At 42.7% G+C, this 16972-nt stretch overlaps 1 protein-coding gene across 4 annotated transcripts in view; it reads right to left on the reverse strand.

Moving 5' to 3' along the window:
- The window catches only part of LOC108104909, a 46937-nt gene that overhangs the window by 13154 nt on the left and 16811 nt on the right, over positions 1–16972 (reverse strand). For all 4 annotated transcript variants that reach the window (XM_017211243.1, XM_017211245.1, XM_017211244.1 and 1 more), the window contains exons 4-9: positions 9778–9901; positions 8381–9076; positions 6417–6500; positions 5873–5996; positions 1341–1683; positions 305–928 (exon numbers count right to left, since the gene is read on the reverse strand). In XM_017211243.1, the coding sequence (XP_017066732.1) occupies positions 305–928; positions 1341–1683; positions 5873–5996; positions 6417–6500; positions 8381–9076; positions 9778–9901 (1995 nt within the window). The remainder of the gene's footprint in view (positions 1–304; positions 929–1340; positions 1684–5872; positions 5997–6416; positions 6501–8380; positions 9077–9777; positions 9902–16972) is intronic.

Genomic DNA, 16972 nt, shown 5'->3' on the forward strand with positions numbered 1-16972 from the left:
CTGGGCTAGAAAGTGTGAAACAATATCTATCAGAAGATGCTGAGTCTGCTTTGAGCAGCTAAGGACCATCGCTAAGGATCCCTATTTAAGAATTAAGCTCATCGGGGTATTGCACTCCTTATAACGACCAATTTTGTCAATGCTCTCGACAAAGTAAGGACAGTTTTGGCAGACAAATTTTAAGTTTTTTGACCAATGGAAGATCCATATACATATATATTCGGTTTTTAAGCTATAAAATGATAAAAACATTAAGGTTGCCCTTTTCCCACCCAATTATATTTGAATTTATCAAAAGACTTACCTCCCTGATCTCATCCTCGAGAGCCCGTTGCCTGGTCAACTGCCTGAGCTTCTCCCGGCGCTGCTCCGTCAGCTGTTCCAATCGCTGGGCCGCTCGATCGACTTCGTTGAAGAGGAGCGTCACCTTGCGCAGCTTACAGGCGGCATCCACGTTAAGGAATGCCCCTGAAGATGGTGATTGGGGCTGTGACGTCATGCGTGGCATAGAGCCAGGAGCAGAGGTTATGCCCCTGGCCAAATCCTGAAGCCTGGCCAATTGGCCAGCACCCATCTTACGAAGACTGTGAAGCTGTGAATCCATCAGCGCACGACTGAGAGCGCGATGTTGACCATAAAGTTGGCGGCGCGTGGGCAATCCCTGAAGATCGGCGGCGCGTATTTCGCTGAGGGCACTTACCAAACGACCGCCGGCCGTTGAGCATTGACGCTGGAAGGCCTCAAGTTGGGCGAAAAACTCCCGCCACTTGGTGGCATCGTGATGACGCTGGTTAATCCCGGCCAGCGTGGATAAGGCGGGCACGGAGGGCAGCAATCCAGCGGGCAGCTGTGATGGCGCAACACTTGTCGTGACTTGGTCCACGCTAATGAATTTAACCAAATCCACTGACGATGGCGACGTCGGCTCCTGTTTGTTTTTTGTTGTTTTTTTTTGGGGTCAGAGTCAGAGCAGAGAAAAACATCGGATTCGTTGTCATTAGTGGACAAGTTCTGTTTTTTGTTTTTGTTTGGTACTCAGCCGGTCATGTCGGGGCGGGTTAATTGGCTGGGGATCAGACTCTAGAGAGAGATCAGGCTGGGGCGTTAGCCCGTTGCCTGGCCTTTCGATCCCACCCTCTGACAGGCGGCACAGAGAAAAAATGACTTAACTTTGATTTCAAGATTGTAAATGTTATTGTTTTGAATATTTTTAAGGGTCTAATAAATGATTCCTTGTTTTTTGAATTTCTTATAGTTTTAGCTACTTTTTTTTTATGATTTTTTCTCTGTGCTTCTTTGTTGCAATCTGAAAGGTCAGGCTGGATAAACCTTAAACTCACCGGGTGATCACTGTTATTGTTCTGCTGCTGTTGTTGCTGCTGCTGCTGCTGCTGCTTCTGTTGCTGCTGCTCGTTGCACAATTGCAGCAGACTTGAATCGGGACAAATGGCCAAAATTTCACAATTGCCAATTTGCTTGGCTAAGAGTCTGAGACTTTGGCAAATTAAGTCGATTACGCATAAATGTTGAGACTTCTCGATGGCAATTAAAATGGTAAATGTCTGTTGGGCGGGTTGTTGTTTCTGTTTCTGTTGCTGCTGCTGCTGCTGCTGTTCGCTGCTTTTATGGCCATTGATTGTTGCTGTCGTTCCGGGTGTTGTCGGGGTGGCAAAGGGGCAGGTGCTGCAAATAGCAATGGAAAACGAGCCATGAGTTGTGGTCCAAAGCTGGCCGAGAAGGTGCACGGTCAAGTCGCATAAATAACATCAAAAGTGTTTGCCTGCTGTCGATCAGAGGTGAGCAAGGAACTAGCGTTTGCGGAACTAGTTCATAAATATTTTATTAAAAAGCTAAAAGTAGGAAGTAGTAGTAGTAGTAGAAGTACTAATAGTAGTAGAATTAGTAGTAGTAGAAATATTAGTAGTAGAAGTAGAATTAGTAGTGGTAATTGTAGTAGTAGTAGTAGAAATTGTAGTAGTACTCGTAGTAGAATTAGTAGTAATAATAGTAGTAGTAGTAGTAGAATTAGTAGTAGTAGTAGCAGAATAAGTAGTATTATTAGTAGTAGAAAAGTAGTAAGTAGTGCCAAGCTTAATAAATTTTGTAAATTTCTCTAGAATTCTCTAGAATCTAGAATTCAGCATCTAATAAAGTAATTTTCTGCTAGACCTAGTCTTCATAAATTATTCCTCCGCTACAAAAACAGTAAAAACAAAATGAAACTTACCGCTTGAGAGCACCTTATTAGAATTGTTAAATTTAATTTGCTTTCAGGCTATAATTTTTCAATAAATCATTATAATCTTGTAGAGCATTTCCCGCCTAAGACTTAATCGTTCTCTTTCCCGCTAACTCCCAGGCTTCTGCTTCTTTCTTCCACTGAACTGCCATGTGAACTGGTTCCCATGTGGGCCGCTCAGATCCAAGATCACATAATGCTTGGGCGGATTGGGTGGCTGCTGGTGTCCGTTTGGGTAGCAGAACACACCGTCTTGGCTACGCCCAAAACAAGTTCACTTTAATTGGCAATAAGCGGCCTCTGCACTTGGACTTTACGGCTCTCAACTAGATGAAGCACTTTACCTTTCAGTAACTCAGCGGGGTGGAATCACGTAACTATGACAAGTTGGTAGCCACTTTTAATCAGCGTAAATAAAAATTGAAAATTGCTGCTAATGGCAGCTCTGGCCAGTGCCAGTGGGCATTAACAGAAGCCAAGAGCCGTGTCCTAACACTTTAGCCAAAGTTTGCACAGTCTCTCTTGGAAATTCTTAAGCGGCCAAGTTAAGTTAAGTTAACTGTAAACGCATGCCATGCCAGGCCAGGCCAGGCCAGGTTCTTAAGTAGTTCTCAGTTCTCAGTTCTCACATGTAGTTCTCAATTGCCAGTCTTAGCTATAAGTCCACCCCCGAGGTTAGCTTTCCAGATGCAGTTTCAGTTGCAAATTGCACGCAATGCTCACGGGTCCAAGATCTAAGCCGATGTGGCGTGTTTCTGCGGTATCTTGGCGGCCAAGACCGCGGCCTAATGATGCCGCACAGTGCGAACAGGCTATAAAGAGCGCCTGGCATTTCAATTCCGTGGCAGCCTATATACACGCTCAAATGAGCCAGCCGACAGCGGTTATCTTAGTAATTTGGCCACGTCGAGGTGGGAAATACTCTAATACTAAGAGAAGAACTAATAGGGTATCTATTAGCCTTTTCCCTGACTTGTTTAGTAGAAAAATCACATCTTCTGCGAAACCATTTTGCGAAACAGCCTTTAACCCCTTTCAACCTGTTATAATTCAAAACCTTAAAATGATTCCGAATGCATTTCGGTTTTGGGAACAGCCGCTTATGCTCTCTCCATTGATTTTGTAGGGCAAGACGCATTAAAATATGAGCACAATCCTAGGTCGAGCGTGTGTAACCCGAGCTTTTCTTTTATATCCGTATTATGCGCGGGCATGCATATTTATACTTATGCCCGGGTACTCTGGGTACCTTTCGCAGCCGAAGATTCCGAGAAGTGCAGAGCCCGCCAAACTGTGTCCATAAAAACAAATTTAATTGCAAGCTGTCACACACACACGATGGAGGGAGTTGTGGATTGGCATCGCAGATGGAAGTTTGAGTTGGTCTTTTTGGAGTCAGATAGTTAGGGAGTTGGAGTCGAGGTCAGACCTCTGGCCCAGACAAATGATGTAAGCTATGGATAAGCCAAGTGGCCATGTTGACACTGACGCAGTGGTGAAAACTAAACGCAGACCAAAGAGCCAACATCTAATATTTGCCGTCCATCTGGCTGACATTCCGAATTGGACAGCCAGCTAATGAATACCTTACACATGTCGGCAAACAAAACGCAAATAATGTCAATGGTCTGGCAGATCCAACTCGTCATGAGTCAGGTCAAAATAGAAAAAAAAAAAAGCGAAGACTGGACTGGATGGAATGGGATGAGTTGAGATGCTGATGATGATGAGGCGTCTACAGCAGATGTGCCACTTTTCAGCTGCTGCTGCTGCTGTTGCTGTTGCTGTTGCTGCCACTGCCAATGTTTGTCAAAGACTTTTCTACACGATTTGGCCGCGTTTTTACCAATTGGCATTGAAGCAATTAACATCAGCAGCATGCAGCTGGATTTCAAGCTGAATCTCTTTGGCTTAAAAACTGGAACGGGAATCGCACTGCCATCTCCGCTGCCTAGTGGCCGCCAGATACCAGAGTGCTCTCCTCTGTCGATTTAGATTTCACAGATCTTCTGATATTTCCAGGAATCGTGTGGCAGTTGGAACCTTTTGCCCAGAATAGAAGAAACAGCAACAACCATTTGCGGAAAAATAAAAGTTCACATCATAAATTTTAAAGTGTCACGAATCTGTCTGAAGGTAGAAAATAAAAAAAATAAAAAAAAAAAAATCATTCATATGCCTGCAGTTATCGTTCGCTCTCTTTCCAACCTCCCCCAATCACACTGCCTCTCACTCTCTCCTCAAAGGGAAGCCGCACACAGTCGTCCCTCGAAAGACGTGCCCGCAACAACCAGCCCCACAAACATTGCCAGCCAGCCTGAGTGGAATTCTAATTTACACTAAACAGCAGGGGAAAAACTCAACTTTTCAGTTGAAGTTTATTGGGATTTTTCAAGACCTTTTCCCATGACCTTTTGGGATGGACCCGTAAACGGGCAGCTCGTTAATACACTTTTAAGGGGCAGTGTGAGTAGAATTTATTTTAGAAGTTTTTGTAAAAGGTATTTCCCTGAAAGAGTTGGAAGTTCTCATCTTAAAATTTTAATATTACAATTTGAAAATCCTAATAAGAACTTTCGTCATTACCAGTTTTCCATTAAACAAAAAAGCTTTTAATCTGATTTTAACCATTAGAATTTCATCTTTACTTTATCTTCATTTGATCTCTAAATCTTATCTATCATTCTCTCAAAAACCCATTCGCACTTGACCCTCTTGCATGTGAGCACTAATTGAGAGTACCAGAGTTTTCCCCACTTCATGAAGCCCTCCCCCCATTCACTCAAAGATCTGGGACAGATAGCCAACCCTGCTGGACAGTGTTTATCGACTTTTAGCTTAGACTTTTGTTCTATTTTCTAAGGCAAAGTTCTTGGCTTACAATGCAAGTGCTGTTCGATGTTGCCGTTGTTTTTCCTCTGCTGCGGCTGCCTCTGCTGCTGCTGCTGCATGTTTCCTTTTAGCCAAAGTGGCAAATTGACTGACATGCATTCGGGCCGAAACGAAACGAAACTCTTTGGGGGAGTGAATTCTGAGGAGTGGAAGGTGGGAATGCCGACTTAAAGGCTTAAATGCAGCTCCACATCGTTCCCAGCGCCATTTGGCTGACTAGCTGACTGGCTGACTGGCTGGCTGGCGCATTTGCATATCGGCTCGTAAATATGGATGGGCCGACGGGTCTCCTGGGTCTGCGAGTCTATGAACTTATTGCCAGACAAATTGAAATGCCTGATTCGGATGCAGATGCTGATTCTGGGATGCTAGGGGGGAGTACTAGTACTCGAACTCGTACTCATACTGGTTCTAGCTCTGAAATCTCGCGATTGCCTACAGCTGCTCGTTGAGCCCATTCCCATGCGTTACTTTGACACTAAACCGATGAGGCTGATTCTAATTCTGATTCAGATATGGAAATTGAGATATGCACACGGGGAAAAAGTTCTGTAAGATATGTAATTATGTAAGCTATAGGCTATGGAAAATCTTCTAACATTAAGTAAAGTATTTTTTTATGATGAGACATATTCTTTAATAACCCACCAATATGACCCATTTACCCAAGAAGAAAGCCTTTATCTTGACCGATTTCTTTGATATTTCTTCCAAGTGTAGCTCTATAGATCCCCCACTCACCTGCGCTCTGGAATCGTACTGTAGTAGAGGAGCAGCGTGGCCAGCTCGTAGCAATTGAGGCCGGCGGACGCCACACAGGCAGCGTCCACAGTCACAAGTGGGTCGCCTTGGAGGGTGCGTGTGCCTGGAAGGAAAAGAAGTTACAAAAAATAGTTAAGAGATGGGCCATAAAAGATCTCGAGATGTGGGAAATCGCACTACGCCACGGTCTCAATTGGTGCACCCTGGGTGGCCACTTCGCCTATTCGATAATGTGCGAAAAAGCGTGTGCACATTAATTGAAAAGCGCCAACTTTATGCATTTTCCACCTCCCCCTCTCCCACCACAATTCCAATCTAATCGCTTTTCGCCAAACATGCCAGGAAAATGGCCAGCGGCAAATTGCCCGGCGGGGCGTTACAAAAGCGATTCCAATTTATAAGCAAATTTTGAGATTTCGGTTCAGTGAAAGTCTAGAATTAGATGAGATTGGGACTGGGGCGCGGCGAAAATGGAAAGTTTGTCACCTAGGTCCACCACACATGCGGATGGATGGATGCTCACCTGGTAGATAGACGCCGCTGGTCAGCAGTTTCTCAGGCAGCTCGCCAATCGAGCTGGGCGGCAGTAGCTCGGTCTCGCAGGTCTCTGCAGAGAGAAAAATGTTTATGGTTAGAAAAATAATATTTAAAAAAAAACAAATTTTCTTTCCTAAGACTTGCGAAAACTCAAACGAAAATAAAGACGCAGGCGGGGGGCCTAGAAATATGGGTTAATTGTATTTTAAACGCTCGACGGAACCTTGAAAACTGGTCCAGGATCTGCGCCGTTTGCATAATAATGTCATTTGATTAATTTCAAGCTGCCAGCTACCAGGCCCACACCAGCTCTCTAGGGGGCGTGGCAGGCCGCCGTCTTGGCTTCGCTTGCCCACCGAAAAACTAGTTCATCATAAATTGTTCAGCCTGCCCCCGGGGACTTTCGCATGCGACAAATATTTCGCTTCCCCCAATGATAAATGCGACACATTTCAGCGTCTCGGGAAAATTCTGCACTCGTCGAAGTGAACTCCGGTGTTGGCCACCTGTTGCCGTTGCTTTTCCAATGGCAGAGAGCCAAAAGCGAATGCGACCCGGTGGATTGTAATTCAATAGCCAAAACCACAATAGCCCCCGCACTTGCCAACTGATTTATGTCCGCTTGCAAATTGCACCCACACCCAGCCCAGATCGCAGTTGAACGCATTCCAGGGAACAGTGGTAAGAAGTGATGGGAAAAGTGATCTTAAACTAGAGTGGAGAGATACTGGGAGTTACACTTTTCATTCAAATGAGATGAATATGTGTGGGGAACCTCTTCTAATGTCCATTCTAACTACGAAAACTTGAATCATTTTTGTCTTTATTGGCTACTTTCGTACCACTGTGCCTCTACACTGGCATTGCTTTGGTTTCTCATTTAATTTTCATATTTTAGGCTTTGACAAATTAAAAGGCATTTGCACCGTTGTGGCTGCCACAGAGACAACGATATTTTGCGGCTAACCGCGTCTCGCCGGATGCCGTGGGTTGTCGATGTTAATGGCTAATGGCTAAAGCCACGGCTGCCGGCGGACCTCCTCCTCTTCCTCCTCCTCCTTCTTCTTCTCAATGGAGCATTTTGAAGGGGCATTTTTAGCCGGCAATAAAGAACGGCTTTTCAGATATTTTCCAAAATAAATGGGCACAGATAGAAGTGGCAATTCCCAAGCATTGCCAACTTAATTGAGAATGAATTTTGGCATTTAATGGATTGTGATGTCATGGCTTTAAGATGTCGGTAAACTGTTAATTAATCAAATGGCATAAACGTAAGTCAAATGACATCCTAAACAAATCAAAAACCGGATGGAGATCAAAACCAAATATCAACCAGATAGGAAAATATGTCACAAATTTCACTCTCTCATACTTTCGCTAGAATTCAGGGCAAAACCAAAACTGCTTTTATCTCTCGCCAATCTAAGACCATTAATTGATTTAAAAACGTTGGCCAGCATTTTGTGTTACAGCAAATATATCAAATTAGCGCCAAAACTGAACGCTATCAAAGCGCTATCCATTAGACCCCACCCCCTGGAAAAGCTATCGACTTCAAAGCGCCGTTCGAAATGAACGCAAATTTGACTCCAGTTTTGGGTTTAACCGACTTTTGGCTGCGGGGCGTTTAATTGAATAGTTCGGGCTCACAGATTTGCATACGATGCAGGCCACGGAGCTAAAACAAATAAGACAAATCACGCCCAGAAATTGCGATAAGCAAGCCACGAACTGGTCGCTCTGTTGCAACTGTTGCAGGTACACTGAGAAAGAGTTTTTCTTAAAACTATAAAAATCCTTCACTGGTCTATAAACTACTTTCAAAACTAATATTTTCTGTGTATTAATAGCGAAACGAAATACCGATACCGATATCGGAGTAATTTCTGTATCCTGCGGCTATCGGTGCGCATGCGTAATACGATATTACGTATACGCTGCGTGGCTTACCCAGACTGTGGAGTTTCCCCGGTCCGATGCTATCGCTGGCCTCCTCATCGCTGTCAATGTGCGGAAATGAGTTGCCCAGACAAAAGAGCGGTAATGCCGGCGAGGTAGATGCTCCACTTGCCTCATTACCACCACTGTTACTCCTCTTTTTGGCCTCCGAATTGTTAGACAAGAGCTCCTCGCCAGCACTCGAACTGGAACTGGAGCTGCTGCTCCTGTCACTAACATTACTATTTCCCGACGAGGTGGAGTTCATGCTGTCCTGCCGATTGGTCAAGCGCCTCAGCATGTAACGGCTGTTGAACAGCTTGTTTTTGGTTATCAAATCGCTGCGTCGCAACGCGCACTTGGGTGATCCCATCAGGTTATTGTTGCAGCCATTATTGTTGGCCTCATCGAGGGAATCCTCCCCGAGGTCATGATGCAACGGCATCTGCAGCTCGTTGAGGGAAACTCGCTCGATACTCCGCTCCACGCTTACGAGAAGATTCTGCAGCAATTGCGGCAGTTCACCGCAATCCGAAGCCATTAGTGCCGCCGCTGCCGTGGACATTTCCAGTTGGAGCACGCTCAGGGGCAATTGGCCGGGATTCTCGTGGTCGATGCAATGGCTCTGGACGCTCTCCTCCTTGCGGGACGAACGCCAAACAGCATAGAGCCGCGGTATGCAATCCGCGTCGGTTTCGGTTGAAGATTCTGGAAATAACAGGGAAACGGAAAGATAAGTTAGGATGGGAAAACAGGATTGTTACTCCAGAAATCCACTTACAAATCTAATGATTTAATATATTTGATAAAATTTCAATACAGATTTATTAACATTTTAAGCTAACTTTGGAGGTCAACCCATAAAAAAGTTATTAGTCATAAATTTCCTACAGCTGCCATAGCTCGCCTAATAAAAAAGTTATCTTAAAAAATGATGCGATTTTAACCAGTTTATTGAGGATCAGGTTAAGACTGGAAACTATAAAATACAAGCTATAAGAAATAGTAAAATCATAAAAATCTTCAATGAAAAAGTTGTAACTCTTCTTGGCTTAAATGGTAAGTTACTGACCTATCAATGTAGCTTCGTTAGAGTCACCTTAATTAATGAATACATTACAAAATTCTCAAAAAATAGAAGTCAAGAAAGGCTAAATAAGTGTTGCAAGTCTTGATAATTTGCTTAAAGATAAGCACCTAGAAAATCCTGTATCCCAACTCCAACTCTTAGACATACTCCCCATTCTAGTCCCATTTAAATTGATCAAGCTAGCCCTAGACGGGCCTAGTAAGTGATCGATTATTATGATTAGAGGGTTGTATGCCAACCATGTGCACCAGCACCTATAATCATATAGCCATGAGAAGGGCCATGCCCCTCCGCCTCCGATCCCGGTCGACCCACTTACCCAATTTGATGCAGAGATACAGCTCCGCCGGGCGAAGTGCGTGCGCGATCTCAGCGTCGCTCAGCTGCAAGACCAGCGCTCCATTGGATGTTGCCAAAGGCCAGCCGGGATGCCATAACCAGGACTGTAAGACGATAAGCGGTATAAGTGCCTGATTGCAGATTGAGTAACGAAATCATTTGCAAATTTTTATTATTACTGCGATTACATGTTCGGCCAGCAAAATTGTGCAGGCCACAACACCCGCAAGTGTTAAGCTGCGGAAAGGAAACCGAAAACCAAAACTAAAGTCAAACTAAAACTAAAACCGAGGCTATATGCCTGGAAAGTGCATTAAAAATGGCCCAGACTGTCCGACGTCAGACATCAGAGCTTGGGATATTTGGATATTTGGAGGCCTGAATGTTCGAGGTCTCCCCCATGTTTGTCCGCAAGTTGGCCATATCGGAGATGGCGAATGTGGCAACTTTTTGGCCGCCCCAGTACGAAAAGTGCACAGGAAAAATAATGGTTGGTTATCTAAAATGGGTGTAGTGGTAAATGTAAGAAAGTGGCAATAAATATCATTAAATTCTAATCTCTTAAATGGAAATATGAAAAATATTCTTTAAAATGTAGCTACTCCTTAAAATAACATAAATTTCTCTCTGTGTAAGCCCAAAAAGCCTAAAACAGACAGAAAAAAAACTTAACGGAAAACAGGCACCGCCTGGCGATGGCGATGGAAAATTATAGATAAATCATGCAAGTCAAACTTTTTGGCAATTTTTGCTAATTTTTGGTTATTACCCTCAGCGTTTGTGCCAAACTGAAAAGGCTGAAAAGCAGAAAGCCCAACGCAGATTTCACCCCTACGGGAATGTGAAATCGAATTTGAGTCCCGCGACTTCAAAAAATCAAGAAAAAACCAGCAAAAACAAAAAAAAGCGCAAAGAGAGAGCTCCTAGAGACTCGAGTTTAAGCCCGATCCTTTGGTCAGCTATTAATTGTTGCAATGCGAAAATGTTTCTTCACATTGTTGCTAATTTGCCAGTTGCTCAGATTTTTTGTTGGACATTTGATTTTGGCTTTGTTTTCGTTTCGCTTTTTCGGAAAATCGGACAGGGGGAAAAAAGGTGCGCACTGGCTTGATTTATAGCGCCTTTTGACTCAACACAAAAACTTGGATATTTTATTGGTAACAAAGCGATTGTTGTTGATGTTGTTGTTGTTGTTTTTATTGCACATGCCACCCAGCCAGGAGGGAAAGAGAGAGAGAGAGAGAGCTAGATGTAGAGGGGAAAAAGAGAGAGACGCGAACATAAATCAATTGTTGTCGCTCTAGAGGAGGCATTCAATGGGGGGTTACGGAGTTTTTATTTTTTTGGTGGGGTATTTTCAAGGGGTATGAAGGGGGTGACGGAGCTTGAAGAGGGTACCCCGATCGAAATCCATTCAAACAGAAAATGATCAATTTTGTCATTTGATCAAAGCCGCAGCAACGATCGCAACGCATCGTTTACAATCGATTGAACAAAATGATCATCGCCGATCAACCGAACCACACAACGACAGCAACGCAACCACTTCCTCCGCTCTAAAGGCCATCTCTCTCTGCCCCTTCTGCCTTCTCTTTCTGTCTGTTGTTTTGGAGATGCACTAAAAAAAATTAACATATTTTAAGTCCTTCAAACATTTTAATGTTTTACCATTAAGATTTCTAGTTAAGGTAAACAAATCTTTGTAAAAATATGTAAACTTCAAATGTGATTTAAAGCTCAAAGTTAGAGGTTTCAGTCAAATGTTTAACCACTTTATTTATTTACTTTACTTGAAGGTTAAACAAACATCTTAAGTACTTTAAACTTTGATTTAAACACGTGCCGACCTCTTCTGTGCTCAAAATCGAACTGTTCTTTATTCCTTTATCTTATTCAATCCTAGCCTAATTTGAACTTGTATTGGTGACATTTGTTGATCGTGCGAACGGGATACACATAGTGTTCGTTGGCAGGATCTTTATGTAAGAGGGGGAGAGAAAACATTCCGTGCTTACAACTAACTGTGTTTAGATGAGTTAGTGTGACCGCTTGCTAGAATCGCTAAAAAAAACTAAAAAACTAAAAGAAAAATTATATTTAAATACTTAAATATTTGAATACTTCAAGTTTATTTATTTGTCTTTATAAATATTTTCTTTATTCATTCCAGTGTATTTCAGGGAGGTATCGTTGTATAAGCCCCTGTCGCCACATGCTAAAATAATGATTTTCGTAACATTTTCTGCATGATTGCTCCCAGACCCAGCTCGATGCCAAGTTCCATGTTCCATACTGGCGGTGCCGGTGCCTTCTCCTACTCCTTCTCGTTCACCATCTCCATCACTGATACGATCTGTTCCGATCGGATCCAATCCAAAGCCAATCCAAAACCAAAGGGGGGTTCTAAATCATTGGAAGCGTTTCAGTTTCGTCGTCATTGACCCAAATGCGCGCGTCGCTCGGACGCCGCTTGTCATTGTCATCGATGTTGTTATATTGTTGCTTGTTGTTGTTATTTGTTTTTGATGGTGTCGCCTACACTGGAACACTGAACATTGCACAAACCCTCTCCTAGCAGCGGTACTGTCATATAATGTTCGATTTTATGTCCAACGACAAGTCAAACTATTCAAGTCTTGTTATGGAAAGAATAAACTTTGAAGGACAGTTGGGATTAGAATCAAGTAAGCTTGTCACAGTTTTATATTCTTAAAGCTTACAGAACTGAACTTTACTTATTTAAACCTTCACACTCTTTTATATTCTATATCTACTTAGCTTCTCAAATTGTGAAGAGTTAGGAATTCCTGATTATTAATACTTTTGGGTATAAAACTAACCCTCCTAGAACCAAACATATTTCCCCTAAAAAACATTCCAGAAAACGGCTTCCAAATACCATTTTGATTCTTCCCAGAATTGTAGACACAAAAAAAAAAAGGGAAAACGAAGGGTATTTCACCACAAAGATACAAAAGTATCTTTTTTGTTCTGGCTCTTGGGTTGCTTTCAATTTGTTGCGGGGCGACAAATTTCCGTTCCATTGGCGGCTTTTGGCTTTCGAGTGCCTGGCCATAAATCTGCGGGCAGATTTTGTCGAGGATTTGTCTGAATCCTGGCCTGGATCAGAGCATATATCATTTCATCATTGTTTGTTGTTGTTTTTTGGTTTTTTGTTTTTTGTACTTTTTTGCTCATTCCCACGCCTTTGATGTTGAAAACTAAATTACCGACCGGCAGCCGCAAAACGAAACGAAACAAAAACCCATCAACAGGCGGCCAAGACAGCGAATCGACGATCCGCAATATATGAGTAATCAAGCCGACATGGCCCGGCATTAGCATACGAGTATATGCAGATATAAACATATCTCGATATACATATATATTTTTGGTTGGTGTGTGGCCAGGGAGGCCAAGTATAAATGGCCATGTCCCGGCGTGTGGCGCCCAGCCTATGGCAATTATTCAATGCGGGTGCAGTCGTACACGGATTTGGATTTTGGACTCCGCCGGGGGTTTGTTTGTATCTCTGGATAACCGAAGAACCAAGAGACCACCATCGGTGCCACTAAAATTACGCATTCAGGGCGTTGCACAAAAATAAAAAAAGAAGTCGAGAAACACAGTCATCGACACATTCACATGCACTTGGCTTGTTGTCTTAACAAATTGTGGGCAACCCAAAAATTGGGGTTCAAATTTCGTTTATTGCCAATTTTTTTTGGCTGAACATATTTTTCCTAAATTTTTCACCTCAAGCCATAATTAATTTGTTGGGAAAAAAGGGCCACACCTGGTCAAAAGCGCCGCCAGCGATGGATAATTATGATGTGTAAGCGGCGGCCTCGGCCTTTTTCTGTTAACTGTTTTCTGGCGATTCCGTTACTTTTTTTTTGGCCAAATTGTATTTGATGGCCAACAATTGATATTTGGCTGTTTGTTATTTAATTTTTAATTTGCCGCTGTGGGCTGGGCCTGATCGAAAAGGCGGAATTTCATTAGCGAACGAAAAATGGCTTTGAAATTAAATAACAAACTTCTTTGTTGGCAGGAACATTGCGGAAGATGATGTAAACGCAGTGAGAAATTTGAGATATTAATAACGATAAGTTGTTAACTTTCTTTTACAGGTATTCGTGTTAATAGATAAACATTCAACGAGCAAATAAATAAACTATAAATCACCTGACAAAGGCAGTTAAAGTGGTACTTATTAGCAATTGGTTTTTTGAGTTATTTTTATGGAAGTTATAAAGTTACTTGGCTAGAGCTATATATCTGAGCTTTAAAGTTGACACTTTGTGGATATAATATAACATTTTGTTATGGTTTGCGTTGAAATATACTAATATTTGAAGTACAGATAATTATTAAATAAATATACTGAATACTGAATATACTAAATACTAAATATACAAAATACTAACTTACATGGATAATCTCCCACACTATAATGTTTACTGTTAAATTTTATAGCTTTTCTGCTCCAAAAAACGGCAAGATAAAAAGCGCTGATTTTCTCGTTTTTCCCATAGAATAACTGTCTGGCTTTCCACTTCCTATTCTGGCTGCCCCAATTGATTTCCGACTCCACATGTTTCCTGAGTTTCGATTACCCTGCCGAATATTCTCGATTGTCTATTAATAGGCCTGTTATTTTGCACTCCCACTAACAATTTGTTTTTTCTTTTTTGAATTTTTTTCCATTTTTCCGCAAGCTTTGAACTCTTGGACTAACAAAGCGATTCACTTTATATATTTATTGCCGTCAACGTCACATTTCCGCTTGATCTGGCGCGGAATGGCCATCAACGGAACGTCATTGGCACCAACAGCATTTGCAGTTTGATCCACAATGCACCACACACATCCATGACCACGTCCCTGTAGATGCCACATTTGATTCGGATCACTCCGGCCACACCTACAAATTGTTTGTGCTCCCCCCGTAGGGTGTGTGTTTGCGAAGCGGGGGCGGAGGTGAGGCTCTATATACTTTTAAATATATAAAATACACTGAGAAAAATATCTCTTAAAGTAGAATCATCTAAGTTAAAGATTTATTGACTTTTAGATTAGTTTAATTTACAATCTAGATACTAGTTTGACTTTTCAAACTAAATTTAAGTTTTCTTTAACATAAAACTTTTCTCTCAGTGCTTCGTATGTGGCACCCGCTTGTGTGGGGCAGATTTTTCGCAAGGCATGAAGATGGCACCGGGAGCGAGACGAAAATAGATCAGGTCTAGGCTGTCATGGTAGCTGCACGGTCGGAATGCCACAGCAGCAGTGTTCTTGGAAGCCCCACACTGCCCCACTGAGTTGCATGGTATATCTGCAAATTGTTGTTTGCATTTTGGTGCAACGATCGGTGGTGCTGCGAATTATTTTGTCTGTGGATGCAGGAAGTTGCTGCTTACATTGGCCCTCGATGGGGTGTTGAAAATGGGAATGGGAATGGGAATCGGGAATGGGAAACTGAATCCGAATCAGAATTGGAATTGGAATTGGGATCGGATGCACAGGCTGCTGTCACAGTTATGGGTTATGGCGGAGGGCTTTAAGATAACAACGGCCCGTTTCGATTTCGTGGCAACTTCAAAGGCAAAGATGCTGAGGCAGGCAGAAATATAAAGAAAAAACTGTTGCAAGTTGCTGGTTGCTAGTTGCTGGTTGCCAGTTGCCAGTTGCTGGTTGGCCCGTTGCAAGTTGCTGTTACATCAGCACAAGACTCTCTCAATTACGAGTGCAATTGGCGGGGCACGAGTAACAGCAAAAACCGGTATCAAACAGAGGTTCTTCTGGACCAAAGAGCCTGCTCCATGCTCGCTGCTCTTTGCTGGCTGCTCCAATCAACCACTTTCAGTTCACAGCTGATCATGAACTTCGGCTAAATCAGCTGAAAACGAGTTTTTATGGCATAATAACCAAAACGACCGGGGCAAGAAGAAGTTAAGGCTCCACAACAATGATGACGATCTGATCTGAGAGCGTGGCCTGTCTGTGTTTGCTCAACGGCTTTTCCAACCTGGCACTGGGACTTGGAACTTGGACGCTGGACTTGGACTTGGACTGGGTAATTGAAAAAGTTGTTAGCCACATCAATTCCAAAACGGCCGTAAACTTGTTAATGCAACCCCAGTCGGGCCGAAAACGCATTAAAACACCAATAACCGTAGTGGATCGATAGAATCTTTAACTCAAAGGGTCTACATTCTGCTCTCAAACAGATTGTATTGGCCAATAAGGAAGTACCGAAATGGGTAGCAGAAATATTTGTTTCTCTGATTGTTTTTTTTTTTTTTTTGGGGGGGAAAATTCTGTGGAAATATTCTAAGTTTGCGACCACGAAATGTAATTCTTTGGAAGCAGAGCGATGGAAAGAAAAACTCAGACGAACTAAGGACAAAATGCAGCGACAAACAACACGGCCAGGCAAATCGAAATAAACTTTATGCACGTAAAATTTTAATGAGCACAGCACGAAGTCAATTTCAATGCTAATCCGGCGGCCAAAAGCCAGACGATGGACAAATGGACATTTCTTCTTCTTTTTGACCAGGAGTTTGGGAGACCCACCGAGTTGATATTGCTGCTTGCTAGTTGCTTGTTGCCGTTGCCGTTGCCGTTGCCGTTGTTGCTGTTGCACATGTGCCCTAAAGCCACAAATCACGAAGGTGGCGCGATCTGACATCCTACTCACAACGGTGGCCCTCAGGCAAGGTGTCGCTAACACTATGTAACCAACCAGGGGATTAGCCCAGCTCCTGCGCGGAACAAGAGAGCCATAAAAAATGGCCATAAACTTGTAGTATTTCCGCAGCAAAAGGAGTGTATCTAAAGGAGTATATGGCATATCATCAAAGGTGCTCAAAATATCTGCAATTTGGCCTATCCAAAATAGCCTTGTAAAGTCTTAAAGGAAATCCCATAAATCATTGGATTAAGAAATAAAATTGTTATCTTAAAATACAGTCATTGCTTTGCTTTTAGATAGTAAGATTGAGATATCTCATAGTTTCATATCCCAACCCAGCTGACTAGTGTAAGACGAGAGTTACGCTTGAACTTGACAAATGCCCAAATAACGTGATGCCGAAACAAATCCTGGAGGTGAACCTGAACCGGGAGGTAATTTATTATTGAACCATTTATTAGAGCGTGTCGTGGTC

This window comes from Drosophila eugracilis, unplaced genomic scaffold (assembly GCF_018153835.1).
Source record: "Drosophila eugracilis isolate 14026-0451.02 unplaced genomic scaffold, ASM1815383v1 contig_1104, whole genome shotgun sequence".
NCBI classification, from domain to species: Eukaryota; Metazoa; Arthropoda; class Insecta; order Diptera; family Drosophilidae; genus Drosophila; species Drosophila eugracilis.